This window comes from Notolabrus celidotus, chromosome 23, assembly GCF_009762535.1.
Source record: "Notolabrus celidotus isolate fNotCel1 chromosome 23, fNotCel1.pri, whole genome shotgun sequence".
In the NCBI taxonomy this organism is placed as follows: Eukaryota; Metazoa; Chordata; class Actinopteri; order Labriformes; family Labridae; genus Notolabrus; species Notolabrus celidotus.
Window position 1 is genome coordinate 3,857,312 of NC_048294.1, and position 27,376 is coordinate 3,884,687.

Sequence of the window (27,376 nt, forward strand, 5' to 3'; positions counted from 1 at the left end):
CCATCTAGATGAAGCCACATTAAAACACTTTGAAGGACAGTAGGGGTTGCGAGTATTGGCACTTGTATTTTGGGGGTCGCAGGATGAAAAGTTTGGGAACCCCTGATCTAGAAAACATTACTTGAAATCTCAAAAAAACATGGAATAAAAACAGACACTAAGTTACTCCAAGCACAGACAACCTAGTTTGAAATATTGCTCTGCAATGAAACAAATGTTACGTAGCTCAACACGCTTTCTCAGGTTGGACAGTGAATGTTTGTTTGTTTGGGCAGAGTGGGAAACAGGGCGAACATTTCAAACGATACGTATCATTCTTCATTTTAAAGACCTCTAACACGAGCTGAAGATATGACCATGGGTGCTCAGGTGGAGAATTATAGCCATCATTACCACCTCTACATGAACTGCCTGATCTGAGTGATGCTCTGTGTTTGCTCAACGTTCCACCGTGGAGACGCACGATATACTAAAAGTAAAGTATTTTAAAGATTTGAGCCTGAAAGTTTGGGGAATTAGTTTGAGAACACACTCTGTAATCGTGTGTTTCTGCTTCACCTCCAGCCTGAAATGAGCCAGCACACCCACTTAAATCTGAAATCATTCAGCTGTGCTCCTCTCAGCGATCGTACCCTCTGTATCTCCTCATCATTCCACAGAAACCCTTCCCATGCTGGCTCCGACGTGTTGTGAAATCCTGATTGATAGATAAGAAACATGAGAAGAGGTGTTCACCGTTGGTATGAGGAGTGTTTCTGCTCTGCTGTTGGGAAATAAAAATCAACCTGATTCCTTTTTCACTTCTGGTTTGTTTTTCCATCTGTATCACACAGTTTTACACTCGAACTGCAACATGATCGCAGTGTTTTGTTGCCAAGAAAACAACAGTTGAGTGTTAATGTAACATGACAAGAAGGCCTAAGTGCTTTCAGAGAGAACGAGTACAAACAAACAATTTGAGTACACTAGCATGCTACCCAGGTGGTGAGCTAACTATCTGGAGGTTAACAAGCTAGCTAGCATATTATTTATGTTTGTTCCCACAGCCCTATGTTCCCACAGCCCTATGTTCCCACAGCCATATATTCCCACAGCACTATGTTCCCACAGCCCTACGTTCCCACAGCCCCATGTTCCCACAGCCCTATGTTCCCACAGCCCTATGTTCCCTCAGCCCTATGTTCCCACAGACCTGTTCCCACAGCCCTATGTTCCCACAGCCCTATGTTACCACAGCCCTATGTTCCCACAGCCCTATGTTACCACAGCCCTATGTTACCACAGCCCTATGTTCCCACAGCCCTATGTTCCCACAGCCCTATGTTCCCACAGCCCTATGTTCCCACAGCCATATGTTCCCACAGCCCTATGTTCCCACAGCCCTATGTTCCCACAGCCCTATGTTCCCACAGCCATGTGTTCCCACAGCCATATGTTCCCACAGCCCTTTGTTCCCACAGCCATATGTTCCCACAGCCCTATGTTCCCACAGCCCTACGTTCCCACAGCCCTATGTTCCCACAGCCCTATGTTCCCACAGCCCTAAGTTCCTACATCTCTATGTTCCCACAGCCCTATGTTCCCACAGCCGTATGTTCCCACAGCCCCATGTTCCCACAGCTCTATGTTCCCACAGCCCTAAGTTCCTACATCTCTATGTTCCCACAGCCCTATGTTCCCCCAGCCCTAAGTTCCTACATCTCTATGTTCCCACAGCCCTATGTTCACACAGCCCTATGTTCCCACAGCCGTACGTTCCCACAGCCCCATGTTCCCACAGCTCTATGTTCCCACAGCCCTAAGTTCCTACATCTCTATTTTCCCACAGCCCTATGTTCCCACATCCCTATGTTCCCACAGCCATACGTTCCTACATCTCTATGTTCCCACAGCCCTTTGTTCCAACAATCCTATGTTCCCACAGCCCTATGTTCCCACAGCCCTATGTTCCCACAGCCCTATGTTCCCACTGCCCTTTGTTCCCACAACCCTATGTTCCCACAGCCCTTTGTTCCCACAGCCCTGTGTTCCCACAGCCCTATGTTCCCACAGCCCTTTGTTCCCACAGCCATATGTTCCCACATGATGGATAAAACTTTAAAATTTAGATTCTTACTAAGCTAGCTAGCAGCAATAAAGCTAGCCAGAAGAAATACATTTTGTGTAGGGAAACATAAATTTGCTCTAAAAATCTCATTCTGTCTTCCTTTGTCCTTAAAGGCTCAAACTTTGAGTCAAAGTCCACTGAAGCTGAGTTTGATGCTAACTTTTGTTTCGCCTACTCTGCTGATGCAACAACTCCTTTCCAGCTAATTGACCATTGTGTTAGCGAGGTGCACTTTTCAAACTGCTCGACAGTGACATCACATTTCCTCAAACCTATCTTAGATATCTGATATCGCCCTGTCTCTTCCGTGTTCCTAGTAAAGGCAGTCTTGTGACATCAAATCACCCCTATGGACTGTGGCTGAGAGGCCAATAACTCCTTATCTCAAAGCGTCTTTATACTCCTCCTGAATATCGACAGATAAGAACTCTGAGACCTCCCTGGTTTTGTCTGAGGGCTGAAAAAACATGCTGACAGAGTCCTCCGATTATTAGTGCACTTTGAGCTTTTGATTGATTACCAAAGATATTTTTCAAGGCCCAAGAAGATCAGCAATATGTGGCCAAAATCATGAAACAAAGCTAAGAGCTGCTGGATCTCCACGCTCACTGAATGTGCTTTTTAAGCGCTTGATCGTGCATCACAGTACTTGGCTGAATGCTCAGTCACGTAGCAGCATGGAAAAACGATCCCCAACCCTCAATGCAGGTAACTTAACGCCACATTTACAACCGCCCCCAGGTGTGTTTTGCTTCTATATATATCCATGTGAGTGTGTTCAACAATAACAGTCTGCGTCTGCACGGGTCAGGAGCCGGAGTAACCTGAGAAGTGCCTGTTAGAGGGTCAAAGTAATTACACATACTCCTGTTTCTGTAATGAGAAGCGTGTACGTCTGCGGGTTTATGGAGCGATGGGCTCAGGTTGTGGAGTTCAGCCCCCGGGATGAGTCATGTGCAGACGTTGTGGTGTTTGATTTATCACTTCCCTTTCAACACTTAAAAACAACTCACTGTGAATTGTTTCCACTCTTTTTTTTTAGTGGAACTGTGGCGTTGCATCACAGTCAGCGATGTTTCCTTACAGACTGGAGCGTTGCTTTTATTGTGATTAAACCATAGACTTCTAATTAAGACATAAATAGAGCCACTGGCATTTTGTCTGTTGCCTTAAGGTGCATTTCAACCAAGAGTTCTGGGGTCTTGTAGCCCCCAGAACTACTTTACCCTGAACTAAAAGGTTCCTGTGCCCCCATTGTTGTCTGCATTAGATTGTGCAAATCAGGCCAAAGCAAAGACGCTTCAACACGGTTTTAAAATCTTTTTTAACTCAAAAAGCTGTGGCAGAGATCGGCCAGTGTTTTGGTTTAAACCGCGACCCTGTTAACTGCCAACTTTCAGCTGGATGCATCCCTCAGAAACGTCTTCAGACAGTCATTAAATACTTATCTGATGAGAATATTGAATCTTAAAACTCCCTCTGTGTTTCAACAGCTGTGTAAACTCCACAAACACTGACACGTTCAGTTGAAGGTCTCCAGTTTACAGGGTCACTTTTAAAAACGGAACACCGGGAGAGACGCATTCACGGTGGGCTGAGAGAAGACTACTGTTACAAGCTGCTAAATCAAGAGAATCACAGCTTCTTCTTTTGAAAAGTACACACACATACAAAAAAGATAGAACAAATAAAAACTAATGAAAGAAAGAGAAATCAAGTGAATCAAAGATGTGTGTGATGTTATTGTGGACGGCGGGCAGAATAAGAACACTGCGGTTAATCTACCAATCAGACACGTTCAGCATTGCAGGCCCCGCCCCCCAAAAGCCCCGGGGCTTTTGAAAAGTACTACCCCCCTAGCAGGGGCTTTTCAGGGGAGAGAGTATCTACCCCTGAACTAAATTTAGACCCTAGTTCCACCTGTCTAAACGCACGTAGTTCAGGGGTAAAGTCCCTCCGGTCGAAATGCCCCTATATTGGCATTATTTGACCTCGTAGTGACCATATTTGGTTGAAAAAGTGGAGTTTAGAAGGAGGTACGTCTGTTTTCTGCTGTTGTTTGGATGCCTACTTTGGCTTTTTTTTACTTGTATTCAATTCAATGTTTACATCAGCAATCTTACAGCAATAGACTTACATACCATCAAAATACTGCAAAATATTGGTAACACTTGATACCATCACCGTGGCACCAAAGACAGACAGTCGTACTTTCTCAAGAGTTAAAGGAGGCCAAACAGAGATAAGAAGTTGCGTATACTGGACAAAACATCATGAGGTAGTCAGGGACAAGACTTCAAATGTAGGCCAGACACAGCAGGGACTTTCTGAGTCACAGTGAAGAAGATTCTCTTGAGCCTCTAAAGCCTCAAGCTAAAACAATCCAACTGAGCTGTCTTTCTCTTCTTTGTATCTTCTCAAAATGTTAAAACATGACCCTGAAAACACTCATTCAACATCTTTGACTGTATGAAATGTTCCTGTCCTCCCTCCCATCATCTCCTGGTGTCTCTCGGTCCCCCTGCTTGTCTCCCAGAGGACTTTGGGAAAAGCAAAGAGGAAATGCCGACGCCAACAGAGGAAACAAGATTCCAGCGAGGATATCGATAACAAGTCTTTCTCTCTCTCTCTCTCTCTCTCTCTCTCTCTCTCTCTCTCTTCTCTAAACAGGACGTTCACATCCACACCCATCATCACGGCCATCAGCTCCATCACTCTCTGACAGCTTCCACCCTCCTCAAAACATCCTCCGCTCTTACTCTGTGGCTGTGAGTACACACAGGAAGTTATATGAAGGTTCAGACTAAGATTACGTCAGCCTTTGTTGTTGGATAACACTCAGGATTCAAAGAAAGCAATTATAAGGTCCAAAAGATGCTAAAAAATAGAGTCTGTCAAAATCTTTACACTGTTGGAGTCTTGAAGCATTTGTTTACAGTCGTTGTTACACTTAAGATGGGTTGTTCTTGAGAACCATTGAAGAAATTGGGCTTTTTACAGGCAGCTTACCACATGCAGTTATAGATGAGACATTTTCCCCAACAACACAACACTACACAGCCTAAAACCTGAAACTCTTCAACACAGGAGAGCACAGTTTGAGTCTTAAATTGTACTGAGAGTCAGCACTTTGCAGCATTTAGCAAGTTACAGTGGCAAGGACAAACTTCCTTTAACAGGCAGAAACCTCCAGCAGGACCAGACTCATGTTAGACACACATCTGCTGGGACCGAGTTGGAGAGAGGGATAAAGAGAGAGTGAGATGAAGAGAGAGAGAGGAACAGATATAGAGGGAGATAAAGAGAGAGAGAGAGAGAGAGAGAGAGAGAGAGAGAGGGGGGGATAGAGGGATAAAGAGAAAGAGAGAGAGGGCTAGAGAGAAATGGAGAGAGGGGGGTGGGAGACCATCCTCTATGTTCTATTATTAACAAAGACCCAACATCAAGACCGGCTCAGATCCAGGCCCATCTTACAGACAGGACTCAGTCTGATCTCATCTTAATCCACCATGAGCAGAGCACTTTGCAACATTTAGCAAGTTACAGTGGCAAGGACAAACTTCCTTTAACAGGCAGAAACCTCCAGCAGGACCAGACTCATGTTAGACACACATCTGCTGGGACCGAGTTAGAGAGAGGGATAAAGAGAGAGTGAGATGAAGAGAGAGAGAGGAACAGATATAGAGGGAGATAAAGAGAGAGAGAGAGAGAGAGAGAGAGAGAGAGAGGGGGGGGGATAGAGGGATAAAGAGAAAGAGAGAGAGGGCTAGAGAGAAATGGAGAGAGGGGGGTGGGAGACCATCCTCTATGTTCTATTATTAACAAAGACCCAACATCAAGACCGGCTCAGATCCAGGCCCATCTTACAGACAGGACTCAGTCTGATCTCATCTTAATCCACCATGAGCAGAGCACTTTGCAACATTTAGCAAGTTACAGTGGCAAGGACAAACTTCCTTTAACAGGCAGAAACCTCCAGCAGGACCAGACTCATGTTAGACACGCATCTGCTGAGACCGAGTTGGAGAGAGGGATAGAGAGAGGTGAAGAGAGAGGTGATAGTGATGAGACAAATAATATGGCTAGCCTCAGATTAAGTTGAAATATACTATACATGCACAACAACAATTTGTTATCATTTCAGATTTTTTAAAACTCACTTTTAGTCTTTTCTTGTTTTAGTAGGTGGTGATATGTTCATATTTTGAAAAATACTGAGTAAAATTGTCGGGTGTCACACCTAGACGTCAGCAAAGTTTCAAATTGTGAGGTAAACCTTGGTTGGAGTAATCCCAGGATGAGACTGAAAGAAAAACTTCCTTTTAACAGGCAGAAACCTCGAGCAGGACCAGACTCATGTTAGTCGGACATCTGCTGAGACCTACCGTGTTGGAGAGAGGGATAGAAGAGATGAAGAGAGATAGAGATGATAGTGGTGAGACAGATACTTGAAACAGAGGAGTGGGCGCCACTCTGGGGATGTAAAGAACCAAGAAATGACGGTTGGCGTTTATGTTGCAAACGTAAACGCAACACGGGAAAGGAAGTCTTGACTGGAAGTTGGTGTCTTTCCCCAGAGTGATGTATCTCATAGCGTGGGCTAGCGCTGTTGCAGGTTCCTGGTTTGAATCCCTGTCTTTGTGGAGTTTGAATGTGTGGGTTCTCTCTGGGTGCTCTGGCTTCCTCCCGTAGTCCCAAAACAAACTCACCAGGTTAATTGATCACTCTAAATTTCCCTTAGGTGTGAGTGTGTGCTTGAATGATTGTCTGTCTTTCCATATCTGCCCTGTGATTGGTCGGCTACTTTTCAAGGGTGCACCCTGCCTTCCACTCGATGACAACTGGGATAGGCTCGAGCCCCATGTGGCCCTGAATGGAATAAGAGGTTAGGTTAATGGATGGATGGATGGATGGATGGATGGGTGGGTGGATCTCATAGCACTGTCAGATGATGAAGGCTGAAGGGTCCCAAGATTGGGTATTTATAGCAAAAGTGTGGATCTGAGATTTTGGTTCCACCCGCATGTTTCAGAGCTAACAAGTGTCTACAAATTGTAACCATCTTAACTTTAAAGTGCTCAGAGGAACAAAGCCAAGCTCAGGTGATGCTCCTCTTTGCAGACTGTGACCTCTGACCTCTTGTCTGCAGCAGAAAACCTTAAAGGAACCTTTTAACTTTCACATTTCCTCTGCTGTAGCACCAGATTTAGCCTCTGATGAGATTCAAGATGACAACCATGACCTAACACAAAGGGACTGATTCACCGCCATGACATCACAAAGTGGAATAACATTTCATCCTGATTAGATTAGCGTCTAAATGCCACGCTAACTTCTTTTACAGACATTCCTCAGCTGAATTTTTTACATTCTAATTCCTCTGTTTGAACCTCATTACGGGAAGAATGTGTCTCCAATCAAGGTGGAAGCTGAGACAGGGAAAACAAATCTACAAACCGTTTCAGACAAAGTGGAATTATATAATCAGGAAGTTTTTAAAAAGTCAGAAAACTAATCTGGGGTATTTGTTGTTGACATAACAACAGAGGCATTAATCAGCCAAAACAGAGCTACAGTAATCCACTGTTTCAGGAGATATGATGTAACCACACGACTCACCTTCGCTGCAGTGGAGACGAACTGTATCATGACAGCGTACAGAGATATGTTTTTGTTCCTGTCAGACAGCGTTAAGGCGTTCAGGGTTCATTTGAGGCCCTCGTTCTCCACCTCCTTTGATACGGAGGCCTGGTCCAAGTTTTTTTATGTTTATTGAGACAGTGATTAAAAACAGAGAAGTGGAGGAAAAGAGAGGAGTCTATTTTTAACATTATCATGGAGACATTTTTACAATTAAAAAGGCTTTTATTCATTGTTTAAACTCAACAAAACTTACTAATGTCAAAAAACAAGTTACAAAAAAACCCTATAATATAATCTGATTAATTTTAATAAATATATAATTATAATATAGCCAACACCTGTTTAACTATATTTTATGCATAAGCTAATATTCAAATATTTACCTTTGTTTCATGGTCGGACAATAATGAAAAAGTGGGTTAAAAAAAGAGCTTTTAATTGATTTTTAAAATGTTTAATATTTATCATAGACTGTAGAATAAATGGACGCTTGATGAACTGCAGTTTTTAGCACTACTGCATATTTTAAGGCCGGAGGTTGCCTCTACTGGGTACTGGGAATATTAGACTTACTGTTTCTTACACAGTGTTGGTATCACATCATCATTGTACGTAATTAGTGGTTTGTAGTTAGTTAAACTCAAGTTTTACTCATTAAAGCTCCTGTGAGGAACTTGCATTCTGTGGTGATTTTGGCGCCCCCTGTGGAGACAGCAGTACATCTCATCACGTGTGTAACTGGTACCTTCTAATTGGAAAATCTTACCCTGATTTTTTATTAACAGACAATTGTATCAATCATTTAGAGAATCTGCAGTGGGAAATATAATAAACAAGGCTTTTTAGGCATCTGACATTTACAGCTGCAATTTCAGACATCAAAAATAACGTTATAGAAAACATCAGACTTTATTCTGATGGTCTCGTTTGCTGTCACAGATCATATTGAGGCTTTCCGATAAATGTAATTATGTTTAATAGGTATTAAAAAACTCCTCACAGGAGCTTTAAAATGCTTAGACACATACAGCTATTGACACCATAGAAAATTGCTACTGCAGTTGAGGTTCTGTAGAAAAGTTTCAGGATAAGGCAAAAATTTCATACATGCATATTCTTCAATTTATTATTAAATGAGTCAGAATTCTGGGGAAAATGTCAGAATTTAACATTTTAAGATTTTAAAAGAAAATAAATTAAAATGTCAAATTATTTTGTTCTAGCCTAAACCCCCAAAAAATGTCCAGTAGCCCTAATCCTCTTTCATACTAGCAATATCTGCGTAATTTTCACCAATATTGGCAATACTACTCATACCCAAAAGTTAGAAAGTGTATTAAAACTGTAAATTAATCAAAATTTAATTTAAATTAAATTAAATTTCGTTTTTTTCTCTTTATATCTGATTAATTCTTCAGTAAGGCACTTTGTCACCACATTAAGCAATTTAAATCTAATGTTAATTATTAGTTATTGTTATCAAGGACCACCATGGACCACAGATGATTAGACCAAACACCTACCTTTGTTTCTTAATGAATTTATACCAGAGAAATTACTAATTTGAGAGTCCGTCTTTTTGACATAAAGCCTCCAGAGTTTGAGTTTAAAAGTCCCAAATTCTAGATATACTAAATCTATGACTAAAATATGTGTGGTAACAGAGTAAACGGAGAGTGTGTGGTGTTATTAGATATCAGGAATAACAGAAGCCTGAGGATAAAAGGAAGTGTCGCCGCGGTGACAGCTCTGACCCGGACAACCTCCGTCATCACCATCCATCACGGGATGAAAGTGGCGTTGGGATGTGGGCACCATTTTGGAGCGGGGTGGAGATTCCTCCGTGGGGAAAAGAGAGGAAATGTGGAAAATGCCAACCAGGACTTTGATCATGGCGCTGTGCTGTCTCTGATATCCTCCACACTAACTCTGTGATGTAACAACTGTCACATGGTATCTTTTATTTATTGAGTTTACCACTTTCTGAGTCTCTCCTTATATGTTTTACTCTTCCAACAGCTGCATTGACTCTAACTTAAAAAGCGGTTTCCTACATTTCCCTGAAATGAACAAACATAAATAATACAGCTCTTCTTCCTCCGTCTCTCTGAATAAGTTCCTGGAAAGTTTTGCTCTTATTCCCTTCCCCGTCTTTGACAAGTTTCCCAATGCTTGTGTAACGTCTCTAAGTCACATTAAGAAGAGGGTTTTTCAGAGATAACATTAACTGAAAATAACTGAGGCAGGAACAAATCCTCTTAAAACCAAGAAAACTGCTCAGAGCACAGCGTGTGTTGGGATTTAAAAACATGATGTCATGGATTTCATTAACTTAAAGTTAAAACTCATTTGCACTGAAACGTAGCTCTGAGCTTTCAGACATTTAACCAAATAACATAAAAAAGGCAGAGTCTTCTGATAATGGTGTAACAGGAAGTAAACTTACACAGCTGTTATATATTCAGACAATACTTAAGTTTTATGGCAATAGAGATGTTATCCTCCGTGACATCAAAAACAGGCTGTGAGTTGAAATATTAGGCTTTTGGGTTTTGGTCTAATCAGGGAAAAATGATGAATATCCAAAGAAGAAAGAAAGAAACAACAAAAGATTTATTCCAGGGGTTCCAATAAGACCATTGCACCAGTTGCTCAGGCCAAAAGTATATTGGACTGAATGTTGGAACTAGCTACCATGCCTATGAGCTCAATGCTAAGTTAAATACATATATACTTTGATTGGCTGTAGCATCCAGAGCTCATTGGTCCAACCAATGGATGGCTCATCTTAATAATTAATTGTAATTTGACTATTTCACTATAATTGTTGGTATTAAACTACTATTTAGGGCCCGAGCACCAACAAGGTCAGCGAAGGCCCTATTGGAACCCTAAGAATTTTTCTTTCTTTCTTTCTTTCTTTCTTTCTTTCTTTCTTTCTTTCTTTCTTTCTTTCTTTCTTTCTTTCTTTCTACCCTCAAATTAAATTGCCTTTTTGGAGCCTTCAGCAGGCCCCGAATCTCCCCAAAATTTGCACATGCATCAGGCTTGGTGAAAATTAAGATATTTTGGTGGTCCCGTTAAAAAACTCCCAAAAATGGCTCAATAGCGCCCCCTTAAATTTTCAGATTTCAAAGGGCCAGCCCCTCAAGACAATTCAACATACATGCATGAAATTTTTTCCCCATATCTATCAGGCTGAGACCTACAAAAAAGCCTCTGAACGTCATGGTGAAATCCCAACAGGAGGTCAGCCATATTTTTTTATTTATTCTTTTTGTAATTCTTTATAATTATTACCGTTATTTATTATTTATCTATTGTATTATTTTCATTATTTTATTTTAAGTTTCTCTTCCTTTATTTCTTACTTGCCTACTGAACTATGTATCCTTTATTATGTTAATGATTATGATGATGAATATTATTTATTTATTTATTATATAAAATTTTTCCACATCTTGCATAAAATGTTGTGTAAATAAAAAGGAAATTAATCATAAATTGACAGGTTCAGACTTATTTATATTTGGAAAATGGAAAGTTTTAATTCAGAAATATTTAAGTTGGGTTTTTTTTAACTCTCTTTTATTTTCTACACCATGCTAGGCTAATTTCTACGTGGCTCAGTACTAGATGAAGATACTTGGGAGGCGTAACAACCTTCATTTCTCCCTTCTAGTCATGAGTATGGAAAAAGTGTTGAAATGTGTTTAAAACCCTGGAGGAAACTTTACAGTGAACACTTTGAGGATAGACAGCCAGTTTAGTGAAGGTTTTAGCATCACAGTATACGGTTAGGATTGGTAGCCAAGAGTCATTGGTCTTTAGTGTCATTCCTATCCACCACGAATTAACTTCAGCATTTACTTTTCCAGATGTAGCTTGTTATCAGATATGCAAACTCATTCAGAAAAACACATTCACAACAAAAACCCCAGAACAATGACATCCTTTTACCGCCCCCCCATCATCAACTGCAGGTCACCGGCTTAGCTCCAGGGCACGTTAACGTTACCCCTGCATGCCTTATGACTGGAACTCATGTCATGTTGTGGCTAAACTCAGGGAGTGTCAGTGTCAGCCAAGATCTAGAACGATCCTCCAGCCTCACAAGTCTGTAAATCAGCCTGACATTTAACGTTTGTGGTCGACCATGCAGAAGATCCATCACCGAGCCTGAACGCTGACACGCACAAAAAAAAACCAAGCAGGATGGATACGTGTGCAGAGAGAGGACATAACTCTCTTTCCCTTGTTCCGTTGACACAAAGATAGAGCAAAGAAGAAGAGTGTGTCGTCTATGTTTCCACTGTTTTCTTTTCCTCTCTTCACCTCAGATTTACTGAACGCCGAGGGATAAGAAGTGGGAATCCTGAGGTTTTTCCTGTCATAACTCTCCTTCCCAGGACAGCGGGAACCATTCACACACACATATATCACACACAAACGTAAGGGGGAATGGATGCAGGAATCGTGCAGACGCCTTTTAAAACGTACAAATGTGCAGATGTGTCATGCATACCCACACAGACTCAGATGTAATCACTTGTTTCTGGAGACCAGAGAGTGATAAGAGTGTCCTTACATACTGATTAACAAACGACCACATCCCCAACTCTGCGAAACTGCTCTTATCACGCAGCTTTCTCTTTTACAGCAGCAACAGGAGGTTTTATGGACACACAGCAACACGTAGGAACGGGGGTTGTTGACACTCTCACTTAAGTTCAGTTACTCATGTGTTAGTGTGAGTTTCCTGTCCTCTTCCACTGTTGCCAACATTGCTGTCAATCATGACGTCATACCCCTTCTTTTTTTATCAACCTTCTGAGAAAAAAGAACACTTCCACATAAATCAGAATGATAAGACCTCACTATAAAGACAGGAAATGTGTTTGAGAACAAATTATTTGACGTGCATTTTGATTTTGAAGTTTCACTCATGTCCCATCTGTTCATATGGAGAAGGCGGGGTTTGTGATCAATACTGTAGCCAGTCTTTTTAACAGTCTACGATTACCAGCAATGGCTTGGTAGTTTAATGGAGTTTAAAGAAAGGGTTTTATTGATGTGTCAGACTTTATACTCTCCGTCTGATACCTCTTTAGAGTTTTACAGGATCTTCAGCTCCAAAACTCTTGACTATCTCAGACTGGTGTCTTTAAAAACCTGCGTTTTGGCCTCTGTCTGAAACACTTGTGTGAGGAGTTTGGTGGAGGAATCATCACAAAGCAGAATCAGGTTTGTGGTCCTGATTGTCCCTGATCTGGAACAGGTGTGGGAAGCTTATATACTGTATACTCTGCTGACTCAGTGGCCTTCTGAGTTAGCGAGAGGAGCTTTTCTGTGCGTTGTTGATGTTGTTTCTATTTCTTGCCACTATAAGAGAGTAGTTATTTTGAAGCTGGGCAGGACCTCACCCCAGTCTTTTGCGCTGACGTCTAAGGCATCCCCAGCAGCCATTGAGTCTTTGTTGAGGGGTATCCTGGGTCTTCCTGGTACTTTGGTTTCCTGTCAGTTGCTCAACTGCAGTGTTTTAGCTTTCCCCTCAACTTTGTTCAGAACTTTTAGAACCTCTGTGATCCACATTTCTGGCCCAACACCCCAGTTCTGATAACTTCCCTCGAGTTACTGTCTCTTTGAGGCTCCACCCCCTTTATGAGCCCTTTATCCTCTGATTTACAGGCTCTCTAGAAGCCTCCTCCTCTGTTGCCATCTTACAAAGTCATCATAATTTAGTTTACGTGTGTTTCTCTATTTAAAAAATGATAGATGATGAAACAAGGCCATATGTTCTGGACCCTGAATGTGACCTAGAAATGGAACAACAGGACGTTTCTGTTTGGTAAGTGTTACGTTTGTTATGCTCCTTTTAAGAAGAGCCACCAATCAGTGATGTCACAAATTGGGTGAATATCACTCGTATGTTATTCTTATGTAACTTTTTTAGCAAATCATTCAGATTCAGTCTCATCCTGAGATTACTGCAACCAAGGTTTACCTCACAATCTGAAACTTTGCCGACGTTTAGGATTGATATTAGACATTTTTACTCAGTATTTTTCAAAATATGAGCATCACCACCTATTAAGTGAAAAGATAACAAAATAGAAGAGATTGAGAGTAAATTGGAAAAATCTGAATTTTTTAACATAAACTTGGGCTAGCCATGTAATTTGGCATGCACAACTAATCATACAACACATATAACCAGGATGTAAGTAAGTAAGTAAGTACATTTTATTTAGTATAGCACCTTTCACAGAATAAAATCACAAAGTGCTTCACAGGAAAATATCCAACACATTAAAAGAAACAGACAATAGCATAAATAGAACATTAGTGTGAACACAGTGAGTCGAAGGCCTGTTTAAATAAATGTGTCTTCACAAGTTTTTTAAAGGCGACAACAGAGATAGCAGAACGGACATTTACAGGAAGAGCGTTCCACAATGTCGGTGCCACAACTTCAAAAGCACGGTCACCTTTTGTTCTTAAGCGCGCTCGGGGGACAACCAGCAAGCCCCGGTCAGAAGACCTGAGTGGCCTACTGGTAAGGTAGGGGTGGAGCAGGTCGGCGATGTATTCAGGAGCCTGACCATGCAGAGCTCTATACACGAAAACGAGAACTTTAAAATGAATCCTAAATTTAACTGGAAGCCAATGTAGGGAAGATAGAATTGGAGTGATGTGGGTTGTCCGGCTGGACTTGGTCAACAGCCTTGCAGCAGCGTTCTGGACTAATTGAAGACGATGGAGGGGCGACTTACTGAGACAGGTGAAAAGTGAATTACAATAGTCCAGTCGGGATGAAACGAAAGCATGTATGATCATTTCCAGTTCAGGATGTGACACAACAGACCTAAGTTTGGCAATGTTTCCTAAATGGAAGAAGCATGACCGGGACAACTGTTTTATGTGGTGATCAAAGTACATGGACTGGTCGAATATAACTCCAAGATTTCTGAGTTTAGACTGGACAGCAGAAGAGAGGGAACCAATACACTGAGCAACCCTGGAAGCTATGTGGATGACATGAATTCAACAATGACCCTTTAACATCCAGGAATGCATTATGTGAAAACTATCTGTCCATCCAAGACTAAGTTTGGCACAATGACACCCATTGACCATACATTCAGCAGCCTTATGTTAAGCTAGTCTGGTTTTCAACTGTTTAACTTCATTATTGTGACGAAGGTATGCACTGAAAGATTTTTATCTAAAAGTCACCATATTTAACTTCCACTTATAAAACAGACTAAGAATGACTCAAAGTAAAATGTACCTGTGTATACCTGGTCTTTATTTTGGGTTCTTTTCCTCCATGTGAGCTCAAAGAAGGCAGAGTTCAGAGGTCATAAAAAGCTAATGCTAACATTATTAGTGCGGTTAAGTTCAGGGTGAAATAAATGACCAGTTAGCATGTCTTCAGGACTCTCAGTGAGTCTGATTAAATGTTCCTCTTTCCTGCAGTGAACCTGCAGCTGGTGGTACCCGCTGTACACTTATGCTTATATAACGGAGGGGAGATTACACTCAGAGTTTATGAGGACGCCCTGAAGGCACTGGCACTCACTCACAAACCACTACACACACACATGTACACACATAAGTGACTGTGTACACCATGAAGGCATCACCAGAGTGCAGAGCAGAGAGGATCGATTATGATAGAAAGGTTAAAATAAAAGTGCTAATTTTGTATTTGTCAGCAGGGTGAGATTATAGAAGAGTGGGCGGAGTTTTAGAAGCCGCACATTTACATTTGCATTAAAGATGAAAAAACATTAAAAATGGAGCAAAAAAAAGTGAATCCACGACCGACTAAGAGCCGAAATGAACTTATTTCATCCCACATGCAGCTTCTCAGTTCATGTATTATGGATGCTGATTAACCAACAGCTCGAGCTTTAGAAACTTTGAGTTACAGTGATATTTTAGAAGTTATAATAAAGTTACAGCCGTATAATCAGATGTAAGGGCTTGGAACAGAGAGGACTTTGGATTTCTCTTTGCCATGTTATCCTCAAACAGACAAAACTACACCTTATTTAAAGGCTATCATGAAACACTGATTTATGGTTGTTATAAAGTATATTTTACAACCTGAATAATGACTAAACTCAACAGTTAAATCACATTTGATACCAATATTCAGTCACTCACATTTTTCAAGTTTGACTCGAATGTTTTTCTCCTTTCTTGATCCAAAATCTTTCAATCTGACTCCAACAAGTTTTAAAAAATATGATGGAATGCACAACAGCATTGTCAGTCCTTATTTCTGAGTTAATTTCTAAAATTTTGAAGGAAAAGAAGAACATTTAGAACAACTGCCTGATAGGTGGAATCAACCTGCTACAGCCTGAAGGATTTTGTATTAGGTAAAACATCCTGCAAATTCTGAAATGCATGCAAAATGCAACATCAGAATTGTTGCGAATGAGGATTAAAAAGTGCTGCAGGAAAGCTTAAAAAACATCAAATATAATGCAAATTCAAAAACAGACAAACAGAGAAAAAGACAGTAAAAATGCTGGAAATCAAGCCATCACAGCAGCAGCTCATCAGGCCTTCAGGGTTTCCCAAGTGGAACGTTATCAAAGATGGGGAAAGAATGAGAGAGAGAGTACTTGAGGTCTAAAGTAGTCTGATTCTAAAATTGCAGACTAAACAAAGCCAGCCCATCAGACAAAATAAAAACAAACTCTCACAAAGAACCAAAGGCCAAAGAAAAACCTCCAATGGAACCATTTACAGTTTTTAACCTGAATCCAGATGTCAATGTTCTTATTTTGGATATTTCTCTGCACATTATCCAAAGGCCAGGAGCAGACAATGACTCCCCTTCAATTTATAAGCTTAATATTTAATCCACTCCTACCTTTGAACCATTGACTTTCATTCCAGCAAGTCTTTTCTTCACTTCTCTTATCATGTTGTAGTAAAAACCAGTCCGCTCTCCTTCGTGTGCTTTTCTATCTGAGTCCGTTGGAAACCCGAGACAAACCGGAGGTGACACCAGAGAAGAGGTTTGTGGTGGGATCTGATCCCCTCGCATTTGTCGTCACTGCTTGGGGCCATAAACAAATCCACCATCCCTGAGCGAGTTACACACTCGGGTTTCTACTCAGCTTTCATCACTGGTGGATCGACCCCCCCCACCCCATTCACATCTCCACTTCCCTCATCCTCATCATCATTGTCGTCCAAAACTTCTGCAGCTCCATTTTGCTCAGTGTGTGACTTCAGCCTTTCCTCTCAAAATGTGGAGTTCATTATTAAGATGTTTGGAAATAACCTCATCAGCAGACTCTCAATCAGAGATTTCAAAATGCCAACAGCAAATCACACAATTTCTCAACTTCTTTCTGTGCAAACTCTTTACAAATACCAACAAATACATCACAAAGAATGCTGCAACTTAGCAAAAGTTAAAGGCATCAAGCATAAAAAGCTTGAACTTGGAACATCGTGCAAAAATCTTAATCGAACAAGAAGAGAGCTAAAAAATCCAACCTCATTTACCAAACCATCTACCTCACAAACATGAACTCCCACACACCCACGATTCAACAAACCACCGCCTCGGGGGAAGGGGTCACATTCACAGCGTCCAGTCCATAAATAGTTTGAATTTAATGGTATTTGGCCACTTCACGGAGCCAAATAAAGTCCCAGACTCTGATCCACAAATCAAAAAGACAAGCAGGAAATATGATTGAGCCACACAAACTGCCTGCACCCGTGGCAGAGGCTGCGGAGACAGATGGGGAAACAGCGGAGGCCCTGCTGGGAGGAGAAACATACGATGACAGATGGGCAGATGCAGAAATGATACAATTAGTTCAGAGAAAAGTGATGCAGCTGTCTGGAAACGTCTGACAGGAAGGAAAAAAACAGAGAGATTCAGATTTGTTCTAGTTGAAATTAGAGGTTCTATCAGACTGGGTTTCCTAGTCATTGCAAATGATGCTCCAGAAGAGGCCTCATCAAAAACAAGAACTTGATGCTGTGATACTAACAGTGGATATTTCCAGTTTCACTCACAGTGACATTTTAGGGGTCTTAACAGTCTTTACATTTGGGGTGTGATTGAATTTGCACATTGTTGTACTCACAACTCTGCCAATGGTTTTAGCTACTATGGAATAATTACACTCTAGTACAGCAAACACTATCCCTACAAAGACGGTTAATGTGGTACCAAACAGACGGTCCATTTTAGCACCTCAGACCACTTCCATGTCTTCAAAACCATGTTGCATGAGGCTCAAATGTTAACCCTCCTGTTATGTTCGTTTCTCTGGGACAGCAATTTGACCCGGGGCATATTCAATTACCCAAAAGTGTCAGAGCAAGCAAAAAATACCAATACACATTTTTTTTTAAATCTAATTTTTAACTCCATTACTAACCATTTAAATCAATATTTAATCCATTGGTGTTCTTTAATTCTCACAGATCATGATCATTAAAATTCATGTTAAAACTTTTTTTTATGTACATTGGAAAGCCCTAAATATAAATACAATAGTTTTACATGACATACATTTTTGTTTATTTTATTCTAAATTTTGAATTTATTTTTTTTAATGAAGTGATGTTGATGAATTAACACGTCACCTCTTGTGTCACATGCTGCCCAGGTTTTATTCTGCATTTAGCTGATTTGGAAGGAATATATTGCCTAAAATAGACTTTAAAAAGGGTCAATTTGACCCGCAACATAACAGGAGGGTTAATACAGAGACTTGAAATTATACTCAGAGATGTGACACTGTGTTTGTAAATATGACTCTAGATTTACAGATCAAGGCAACATTGGTGGCTCCCAATGGCGCCAACATGGTGCCTCCAAAAACGACCAGAACTTACAAGTTCTAGCTTCAGGTTTTGTGAACTATACTGTTTAAGACTTCCGCCTGGTTTATACTTCTGTGTTGACCCTGTGCAGCCGTGGCCGACACGAATATGAGCACGACATACTTGTGTGTCGATGTGTTCGTGTCGAGCAGCAATACTCAGCCTAAACACCTGAGGGCAGTGTGGTCTCTCTGATAGTCGGGTCGCCTGTTTCTGGCCTCGCTACATTCTCTGTTGACTTTTTTTACAGCAATTCCGAACGTATGGTGTTAATTTAGAGCTGATACATGTTGCTGTTTATCATACAGCAATGATTACAGGGAAGACTAGAGAGGAGACGTCGGAGGAGATGAATACACGGCCGATGTACTGCCGTCCAGCGAACCAATCACAAGGCTTTCAGTCCATGTCAATTCGAAGTTTAGTTACATTTTTAAGCAGGTGCGTGTCGGGCATGTCAAAATTCAAAGTCAAAGTCTTCTTTATTGTCAAATAAACTGCAGTATGCACTAGACACTGAGGATTTGAAATTGGGTTTCTCTCTCAGACCCTAGCAACAGCAACAACAGATAAGCATAGGAAAGCTAGAAAAAGATAAGAAGTAAGCTAATAAAAATAATAAAATACAGTTTAAAACAGTGCAAAAACTTTGCTATAGTGCAATTTAAAATCAAAAATCAATGTGTGAAGGCCTCTGCATAGATATGGCGGCTATGCAGACCTACACAGGTAGGTTATGCCATTGTTTTGACGCAGAAGTATCAACCAGTTTTTAGCATCTTTTTATTGGCTGACACAAAACAAGAACTTTGCAGATGGTTCTCGGAAGCTTTAACCAATTTAGTATTGCATTTGAAAAGCTGCATGGTTATTTTTTTGCAATAAACACAGTTATCTGGGCCAGTGTTTAGATAAAAAATGATTTGGGGCGCTGGCGGTCTAAGCGCCCCACATACAGAGGCCACAGTCCTCATCGCAGAGGTTGCCGGTCCGACTCCTGGTCGCGACCATTTCCTGCATGTCTTCCCCCGCTCTCTACACCTCACATTTCCTGTCTCTCTTCAGCTGACAAATTAAGGCAACCCCCCCAAAAAATATATCTTTAAATAAGGAATGATTGATGCATCTTTAGAGGGATTTTAAATCTAGTAGTGAATTGCTGGTATTGAGTTTCTTTCTGTCAACTTGTATTTAAGAGGTTAAAAAATGAGAGGCCTGGTTTATAGTCTGAGATTTGTTGAAATCGAATACACTCATCCAGATCAAAGCTGAGCTTTTCCAGCACCACACACAGTTTGAGATGTTTCCCATTAAAATTACATCATCAAATGAACCCCAGGCAGAGTGGAATACAACTTCAGATTATACTTCTTTACTGCAGATTACCCTTAATTAATAATGGCATTGATGCACAAAAAAAAGAACAAGGAATTTACTCCAGATAGTTACAGAACCACTAAACACTCACTACTACTTTCCTCCTTTGTATTCATACACAGCAGTAATCCTAACTTTCCCCTCATTGGATCACAATCTATCACTCTTTGGGACACCATGGCTACTTCTTCCCACCTTTGCCTGAAGTGATGTTTCCTTTCCTTTCTGTGCCTGTGCATAATAGGTTTTATTTCCATGGTGGACAGATAGGCTCAGAGCCAAGAGTGAATGACTGGATTTATTCGGGCTTACCGGCACTGGTTGGTTATTCTTAAACCACAGTAACCACGTTTTCCTGAGAAACTGGGCTGGAGAGATTCTCAAATTCTTGGTAATGTTTTCTCAGATAATAAGTAAAAGGTCACAACAATAAATGGATCCTAACAATAGGACACCCACATAAATCAAACGCCAAACACGTTGGATTTTTCATGACTGGATGGGTCTGGATACTAAAACTAAATTCAAGCCAAGATAAAGACTTCAACTTCTCATATCAAGAGTCAGATTCTGAGAGCAAAAGCTATAAAAAGTAGTGGGAAAGGAATCAGTCCAACTATGGGATGGTACTGTCACAGGCTTTGACAAAACGCTCTTAGACTCCATAAATAATCCACTAGAAGAGCACTATCATAAAGAAGTCTCAAATGCACCCAAAAAGATATGGATGGACACAAATAAATTTTCATGAAGTCATAAAAAGTGTTAAACAATTCAACCACCTTCAGGTCCGGTATGGTCTCCATAAGAATAACTTCTTTAGATACTCGCAGGTCAGGAACTATGTTAAAAAATATTTACAGACATTGGAGAATATTGAATCAGCAAAGTTTGATAGTTTTTTTCAGATGAGGGGTAGGGACAGACATTTGTTATCCTCACTGTATAACTCGCTGTTATCCGGAGCATCAGCATCTACACAGGGTGTAAAAGCTCATTGGGAACTGGAGTTGGGTGTAGAGATCGAAGATGTTATCCGGGATAAAGATCTAGAGAACATACATAAACACTCTGCCAACTCTAGGCACCGCCTTATTCAATTTAAGATAGTTCACAGACTTTATTATGCTAAAACAAAGTTACATACATTTTTCCCAGATGTATCCCCACTCTGTGACAAATGCAAGAGCAGAGAAGCAAACTTTCTTCATAGTTTTGTTGACTGCCCAAAATTAACTCTGTTTTCGTCGAGTATATTTAATACTCTTTCTGAAATGTTGCATGTAATTTTGAAACCTGACCCCCTTCTTGTGCTGTTTGGACTTTCTGATCAGACTCTCCAGTTAGATAAAAGTCAGCAGCAACTGCTGTCCTACGGACTCATAATAGCTATAAAAAAAAAAAACTCATTTTAATGTTTTGGAAAAAAGCAGAGGCTCCACGTGTCAAAGTTTGGTTAGAAGAAATGATAAAAAACTCTCTCATATGGAGAGAATTTGGCTCTCACTTTCAAATAATCTAGGGCAATATGGCAAGACTTGGGTTCCCCTTCTTCAATATATTGAATGTATTGAAAAAACAAACTAAACTAATTATGACATAACATTAATGGCCTCCTTTGGAGTGGCAGGAAGTAAAGTCTGTTTTATTGTTGCTACCTCAATAAAAAGATTTAAACAAGAAAAAGTGGTAAACAACGACATCCAAACTGTCATTTTAAAACTAAACTATAAACTGATGAGGTGGAGCATTTACAAGATTTCAGGCCAAGCATGAAGTTGCTAAACTTTTTGAATTCTAAGGCAATGTGTCTTTGAGTGTCGGGTCAAAGTTTAAGAATTACTTAACGGAAGAAATAAGTGTGTCGTCATTCAGTTGAGTTTAATGACAGAGCAATAAAACCTTGAAAAGATCAAAAGTCCCCACCTGGCTGATAAACGTGCACAATCTGGGGCAGGGCCTCTAGGCGGCAGACCACATAAGAAGAAGGAGAAGTGATGTAACTTTATCTTAAAGAGATAACGTCTTTGGATATACGGGCCAAGAAATAACTTCAAAAGGCCTGAAGTCTTGAACAGTCTTATTAAACCAAATGATTCAACTTACACAATTTTACTAAAAAGGTGTCTTTTGGTGTTGAATTAGAAATTAATCACCTAAACTAAACCCATGCCAGTAAAATGAACAAGCGTCCCCACTTTACAAGATTAACAAGCACGATTTTTCAACCGGTTATAACAGATGTGTGTCTAACATGAGTCTGGTCCTGCTGGAGGTTTCTGCCTGTTAAAGGAAGTTTGTCCTTGCCACTGTAACTTGCTAAATGCTGCAAAGTGCTCTGCTCATGGTGGATTAAGATGAGGTCAGACTGAGTCCTGTCTGTAAGATGGGACTGGATCTGATCCTGTAATGATAGAACATAGAGTACGGTCTAGACCTGCACTGTTTGGAAAGAGTCTTCAGATAACGTTTGAGTTGATTAGGCGCTTTATTAATAAAGAATGATTGATTGATTGAGGTTATACACTTAGTGTTTTAATTGTATTCATTTTACAGGAATGGTAGCTAAATGTTGGGAATAGTTCCTAGAAATAAATTACTTTGGTCCATTTAACCCAGCTGGTTTTAGTCAAAGTCCCCACTTTATATGATGAACAAGGACAGTCTAATTTTAGGGCTGTCCGAATGATTTATAACATTACTGGAATGGTGTCTGTCGGTGTAAGGGAACAGTTTTATAATTAAGTTTGTACAGTTAAATAAAACAAAGTCCTCACTTTACATTATAAACAAGCACGACTGATTCTACCCCTTGTGTAGGGAATGGCATTAACACCTACAAACCAGCCACAGCTAGCAATATAGTTCATGTCAAGCCCTCCCATTGAGTCCAAAGTTATTTAACTTTTTTAATTTTGCACGATTTGTGTCTTTTGGTGTGACAACACAATTTACATTTTAAATTTATAGCAGTAATAAAAAAGTTTGACAAAATCCAGCTGAGTTTAATAAAAAAAGGATGATTAAAAGAAGAGTCCACATTTTACCAATAAAGAAGTCTACTTCTGCAAGATTTGTACAAAGTGATATAACTTTTTTTTTAGTGTGGTAAGAATGATGACTTTGAGTCTGATGATAAGGTTTTATAATAAAAGTTAATAGAACAGTTTGAGAAAATCCAGCTGGGTTTAATCAACCTAAGTTCCCACTTTGTAGAATACACAAGCACAGTCCAATTTAACCTAATACTAAATTATTCAACTATTTGAATTTTACAAGTGTGGTGTATTTTGATACAATGAAGAAGTTGCAGCAATAATTAAGTTTGTTTATTAAACTCAGCTGGATTTCATCAGAGTCCTCACTTTGCATCATAAACAAGCACAGTCTAATTGTATGCTTGCGTACTATGTGATTTAACATTTCCATTTTTACAGGATTTAGGTCTTTTGGTCCAACAACAAAGTTTTCAATTTTGAATTTATCGCCCTAATGAATAAGTTGACTAAATTAAGCTGTGTTCAATAAAACAGATAATTAAAGAACAGTTCCCAATAAAGAAGAAAATTCAATTTTAACAAGACTACTACCAAATGATATCACTTTTTCTAGTGTGATAAGAATGATGTCTTTGAGTCTGATAATAAGGTTTTATAATAAAAGCTCCACTTTGTAGGATAAACAATCACAGTCCAAGTTGCCTAAGACTTAATTATTCAACTATTTGATTTTTTCACGTTTTTGTACAATGAAGAAGTTTTTATAAAAGCAATGATAATTAAGATTGTTTTATTAAACTCAGCTTGATTTCGTCAGAGACCCCACTTTGCATCATAAACAAGCATGGTCTAATTGTACTGCTTGCGTACTATGTGATTTAACATTTCCATTTTTACAGGATTTACGTCTTTTGGTCCAACAACAAAGTTTTCAAATCTGAATTTATCGCTGTAATGAATAAGTTTGACCAAATTTAGCTGTGTTCAATAAAAGAGATAATTAAAGAACAGTTCCTACTTCACCACTAAAGAAGAAAATTCAATTTTAATGGGAGTAGTACAAAGTGTTAAAGCTTTTTTTTTTTAGTGTGATAAGATTGATGTCTTTGAGTCTGATAATAGGGTTTTATAATAAAACTAAATAAAACAGTTTGACAAAATCCAGCTGGGTTGACTCAACCTAAGACCCCACTTTGTAGGAATACAATCACAGTCCAATTTAACTTAATACTAATCATTTAAATATTTCAATTTTGCAGTTGTAGTGTGTTTTGGTACAATGGAAAAGCTGTAGAGATAATTTTGTTTATTTTATTATAAACTCAGCTGGATACATCTTCTGACTCAACAACAAAGTTTTCAATTTTGAAGTTATAGCAGTGATAAATATGTTTTACCAAATTTAGCTGCGTTCAATAAAACACAGAAAAGAACAGTCCCTACTTTACCCATTTTAATGGGAGTAGTACCAAATAATATCACTTTTTTTTAGTGTGATAAGAATGATGATTTTGAGTCTGATTATAAGGTTTTATAATAAAAGTAAGTAAAACAATTTGACAAAATCCATCAAAGCTCCACTTTGTAGGATAAACAATCACTGTAAATGTTTGCCTTATACTAAATTATTTAACTATTTGAATTTTGCAGGTATTTTGGTACAAATTAAGTTTTTATAAAAGCACTTATAATAAAGTTAGATTTATTAAACTCAGCTGGATTTCATCAGAGTCCCCACTTTGCATCATAAACAAGCACGGTCTAATTGTACTGCTTGTGTACTATGTGATTTAACATTTCCATTTTTACAGGATTTACGTCTTTTGGTCCAACAACAAAGTTTTCAAATCTGAATTTATCGCTGTAATGAATAAGTTTAACCAAATGTAGCTGTGTTCAATAAAAGAGATAATTAAAGAACAGTTCCTACTTTACCAATAAAGAAGAAGATTCAATTTTAACCAGACTTCTACAAAATGATATCACTTTTTCTAGTGTGATAAGAATGATGTCTTTGAGTCTGATAATAAGGTTTTATAATAAAAGCTCCACTTTGTAGGATAAACAATCACAGTCCAAGTTGCCTAAGACTTAATTATTCAACTATTTCAATTTTGCACATGTTTTTGTACAATGAAAAAGTTTTTATAAAAGCACTTATAATTAAGTTAGTTTTATTAAACTCAGCTGGATTTCATCAGAGTCTTTGAGTCTGATTATAAGGTTTTATAATAAAAGTAAGTAAAACAATTTGACAAAATCCATCACAGCTCCACTTTGTAGGATTAACAATCACTGTACATGTTTGCCTTATACTAAATTATTCAATTGTTTGAATTTTGCAGGTATTTTGGTACAATGAGCAGAGTCCCCACTTTGCATCATAAACAAGCATTGTCTAATTGTACTACGTGCATAGTCTGCAATTTAACATTTCCATTTTAACAGGATTTACCTCTTTTCAAAGTTTCCAATTTTGAATTTATCGCCCGAATGAATAAGTTTGACTAAATTTAGTTGTGTTCAATAAAGAGATAATTAAAGAACACTTCCTATTTTACCAACCAAGAAGAAGATTTGACTTTAAAAAGAGTACTTCCAATAGCAGTAATAAACACATGTAATGGAACACTGATGACTCCTACAAAGATCCCCACTTTACTGATAAACATGTGCAATCAGAGTCCGTCAGATTATGAGGATCATGATGTTTTTTGATTTCATATCTTGGCTCTTTTATCTTCTATCTTTTTCTGACTTTAGTAGAACACACAATTGGAAAACAAACATCATAAGTTACCACACACACAATATTGACTTTATAACAAACAACACATTTTTGCAGAAACAAGTCAACTTTTTCCACTCCTCAGCATAAATGCCATGAAGAAAAATCACAGCCTGTCAGCATTTCAACATTGAGAAAAAGAGAAATGAAGACTGAGGAGTTGCTTGGCAGCAAAACAGTAAACACACATGCACACACACACACACACACACATACACACATGTTGATGTGTTACCTACCACATAGAAGAAATGCATGTCTGACTGTACACGTTGATCTTCTAGGTGCACGGCTGGAGTTGGAGGAGATGATGTGGATGTGACCGGTCCATCCAGCAGGAGCATCAGTCAGGTGTGTGTATTGTAAGTGTGTGTGTCTAAATGTGTGTGTGTGGGACTTCCACTTCTTCCCAGGTACTCCAAATGACCAGGTTCTTAAAAAAAACCAACCTGAATCTTTCTGTTACTTCCTTTCTTTTCAAATGTTGCTGCTTTCTCTCCTTCTCTCATGCACTTGCTGTTACTCCTCCCACCTCCCTCCCTCCCTCCCTCCTTCCCTCCCTCCTGTCTCCTCCCCTCTTCCTCCTCAACACATGACTTCAGTCACTCATCCCTCCCTGTTTGCTGTTTTGGTTCAATTCCCTTTCTTTTTCCTCTTTATCTGCGATTAATTCTCCTGTTTCTTGTCTTTCAAAAATTACTCTTTGATTAGTCTTTCTTCTTTAATTTGAAAAACATGTCTTAGTTTGAAAAATCAGCAGGAAGTGTTAATTTCTAATCGCACTCTGTTTATCTTAGTTGATTACAGATTGCTGTCAGTGTTTCCTGCACTAGATGCCCCCACCTCTGTGTGTTTGTGTGTGTGTGTCTGTCACAGATAACATGGCGTGCTCTCTGCTGTCAGAAACAGGAAGAGTGGAGCTTGGTAGTTTGGCCCTGATGAGAGAACCTTCCCTGCTGTTTGTGTGCAGGCATGTGTGTGTGTTTGAGCTTGTTTTACACACATTATGGGGACATTAATCAAACTTTGACATTCTTTATGGGGACGTTATTTTGCATCTGTCCACATCATGTGTTTGATTACATTTCTGGCTGAAGTGTAAGTTTATGGTTGAGTGCAGGTGTGACATGAGTTAAAGCAACGGCATAACAAGTTGTGGTTATGGTATCAGTCTCCAGGAAATGAATGTGAGTCTATGTGATGTCCTCTAAAGTGAAGTGAGAACGTGTGTGTGTGTGTGTGTTTGAGGCAGTGTAGCTATTAAGGGAGATGTAATTAAATTCAAGCATTTTATTATGAAGCTGTTACAGTAATCACTCTGCTGAATCAGCTTACACACACACACATGGCACACACACACACACACACTTCCTGACCTTTTCCTCTTATGTACATATCTACATGTAAACATGTTTAAATCTGTCTACATTACATTATCCTTATTGGATGCTCGTAGATCTGCTGTAAAATAATCATTCTAATGGGTGAACGTACATTTGTTGCCGTTTAATATTCATCTGTTCCCCCTCTTTAAGATTCAAGACTTACCCAATGAAGGTTGTTTATGTTCTATTCTTCACAGAACATGAA

General features: G+C 39.4%; 1 protein-coding gene across 1 annotated transcript in view; it reads right to left on the reverse strand.

Moving 5' to 3' along the window:
• arhgap36 (Rho GTPase activating protein 36) overlaps positions 1-26,188 on the reverse strand; it is an 85,184-nt gene extending 58,996 nt beyond the window's left edge. Inside the window, exon 1 of the mRNA XM_034676493.1 lies at positions 26,026-26,188. Within this exon, the coding sequence (XP_034532384.1) occupies positions 26,026-26,130 (105 nt within the window). The 5' untranslated portion in view covers positions 26,131-26,188. The remainder of the gene's footprint in view (positions 1-26,025) is intronic.
• Between the last annotated feature and the right edge of the window lie 1,188 nt (positions 26,189-27,376).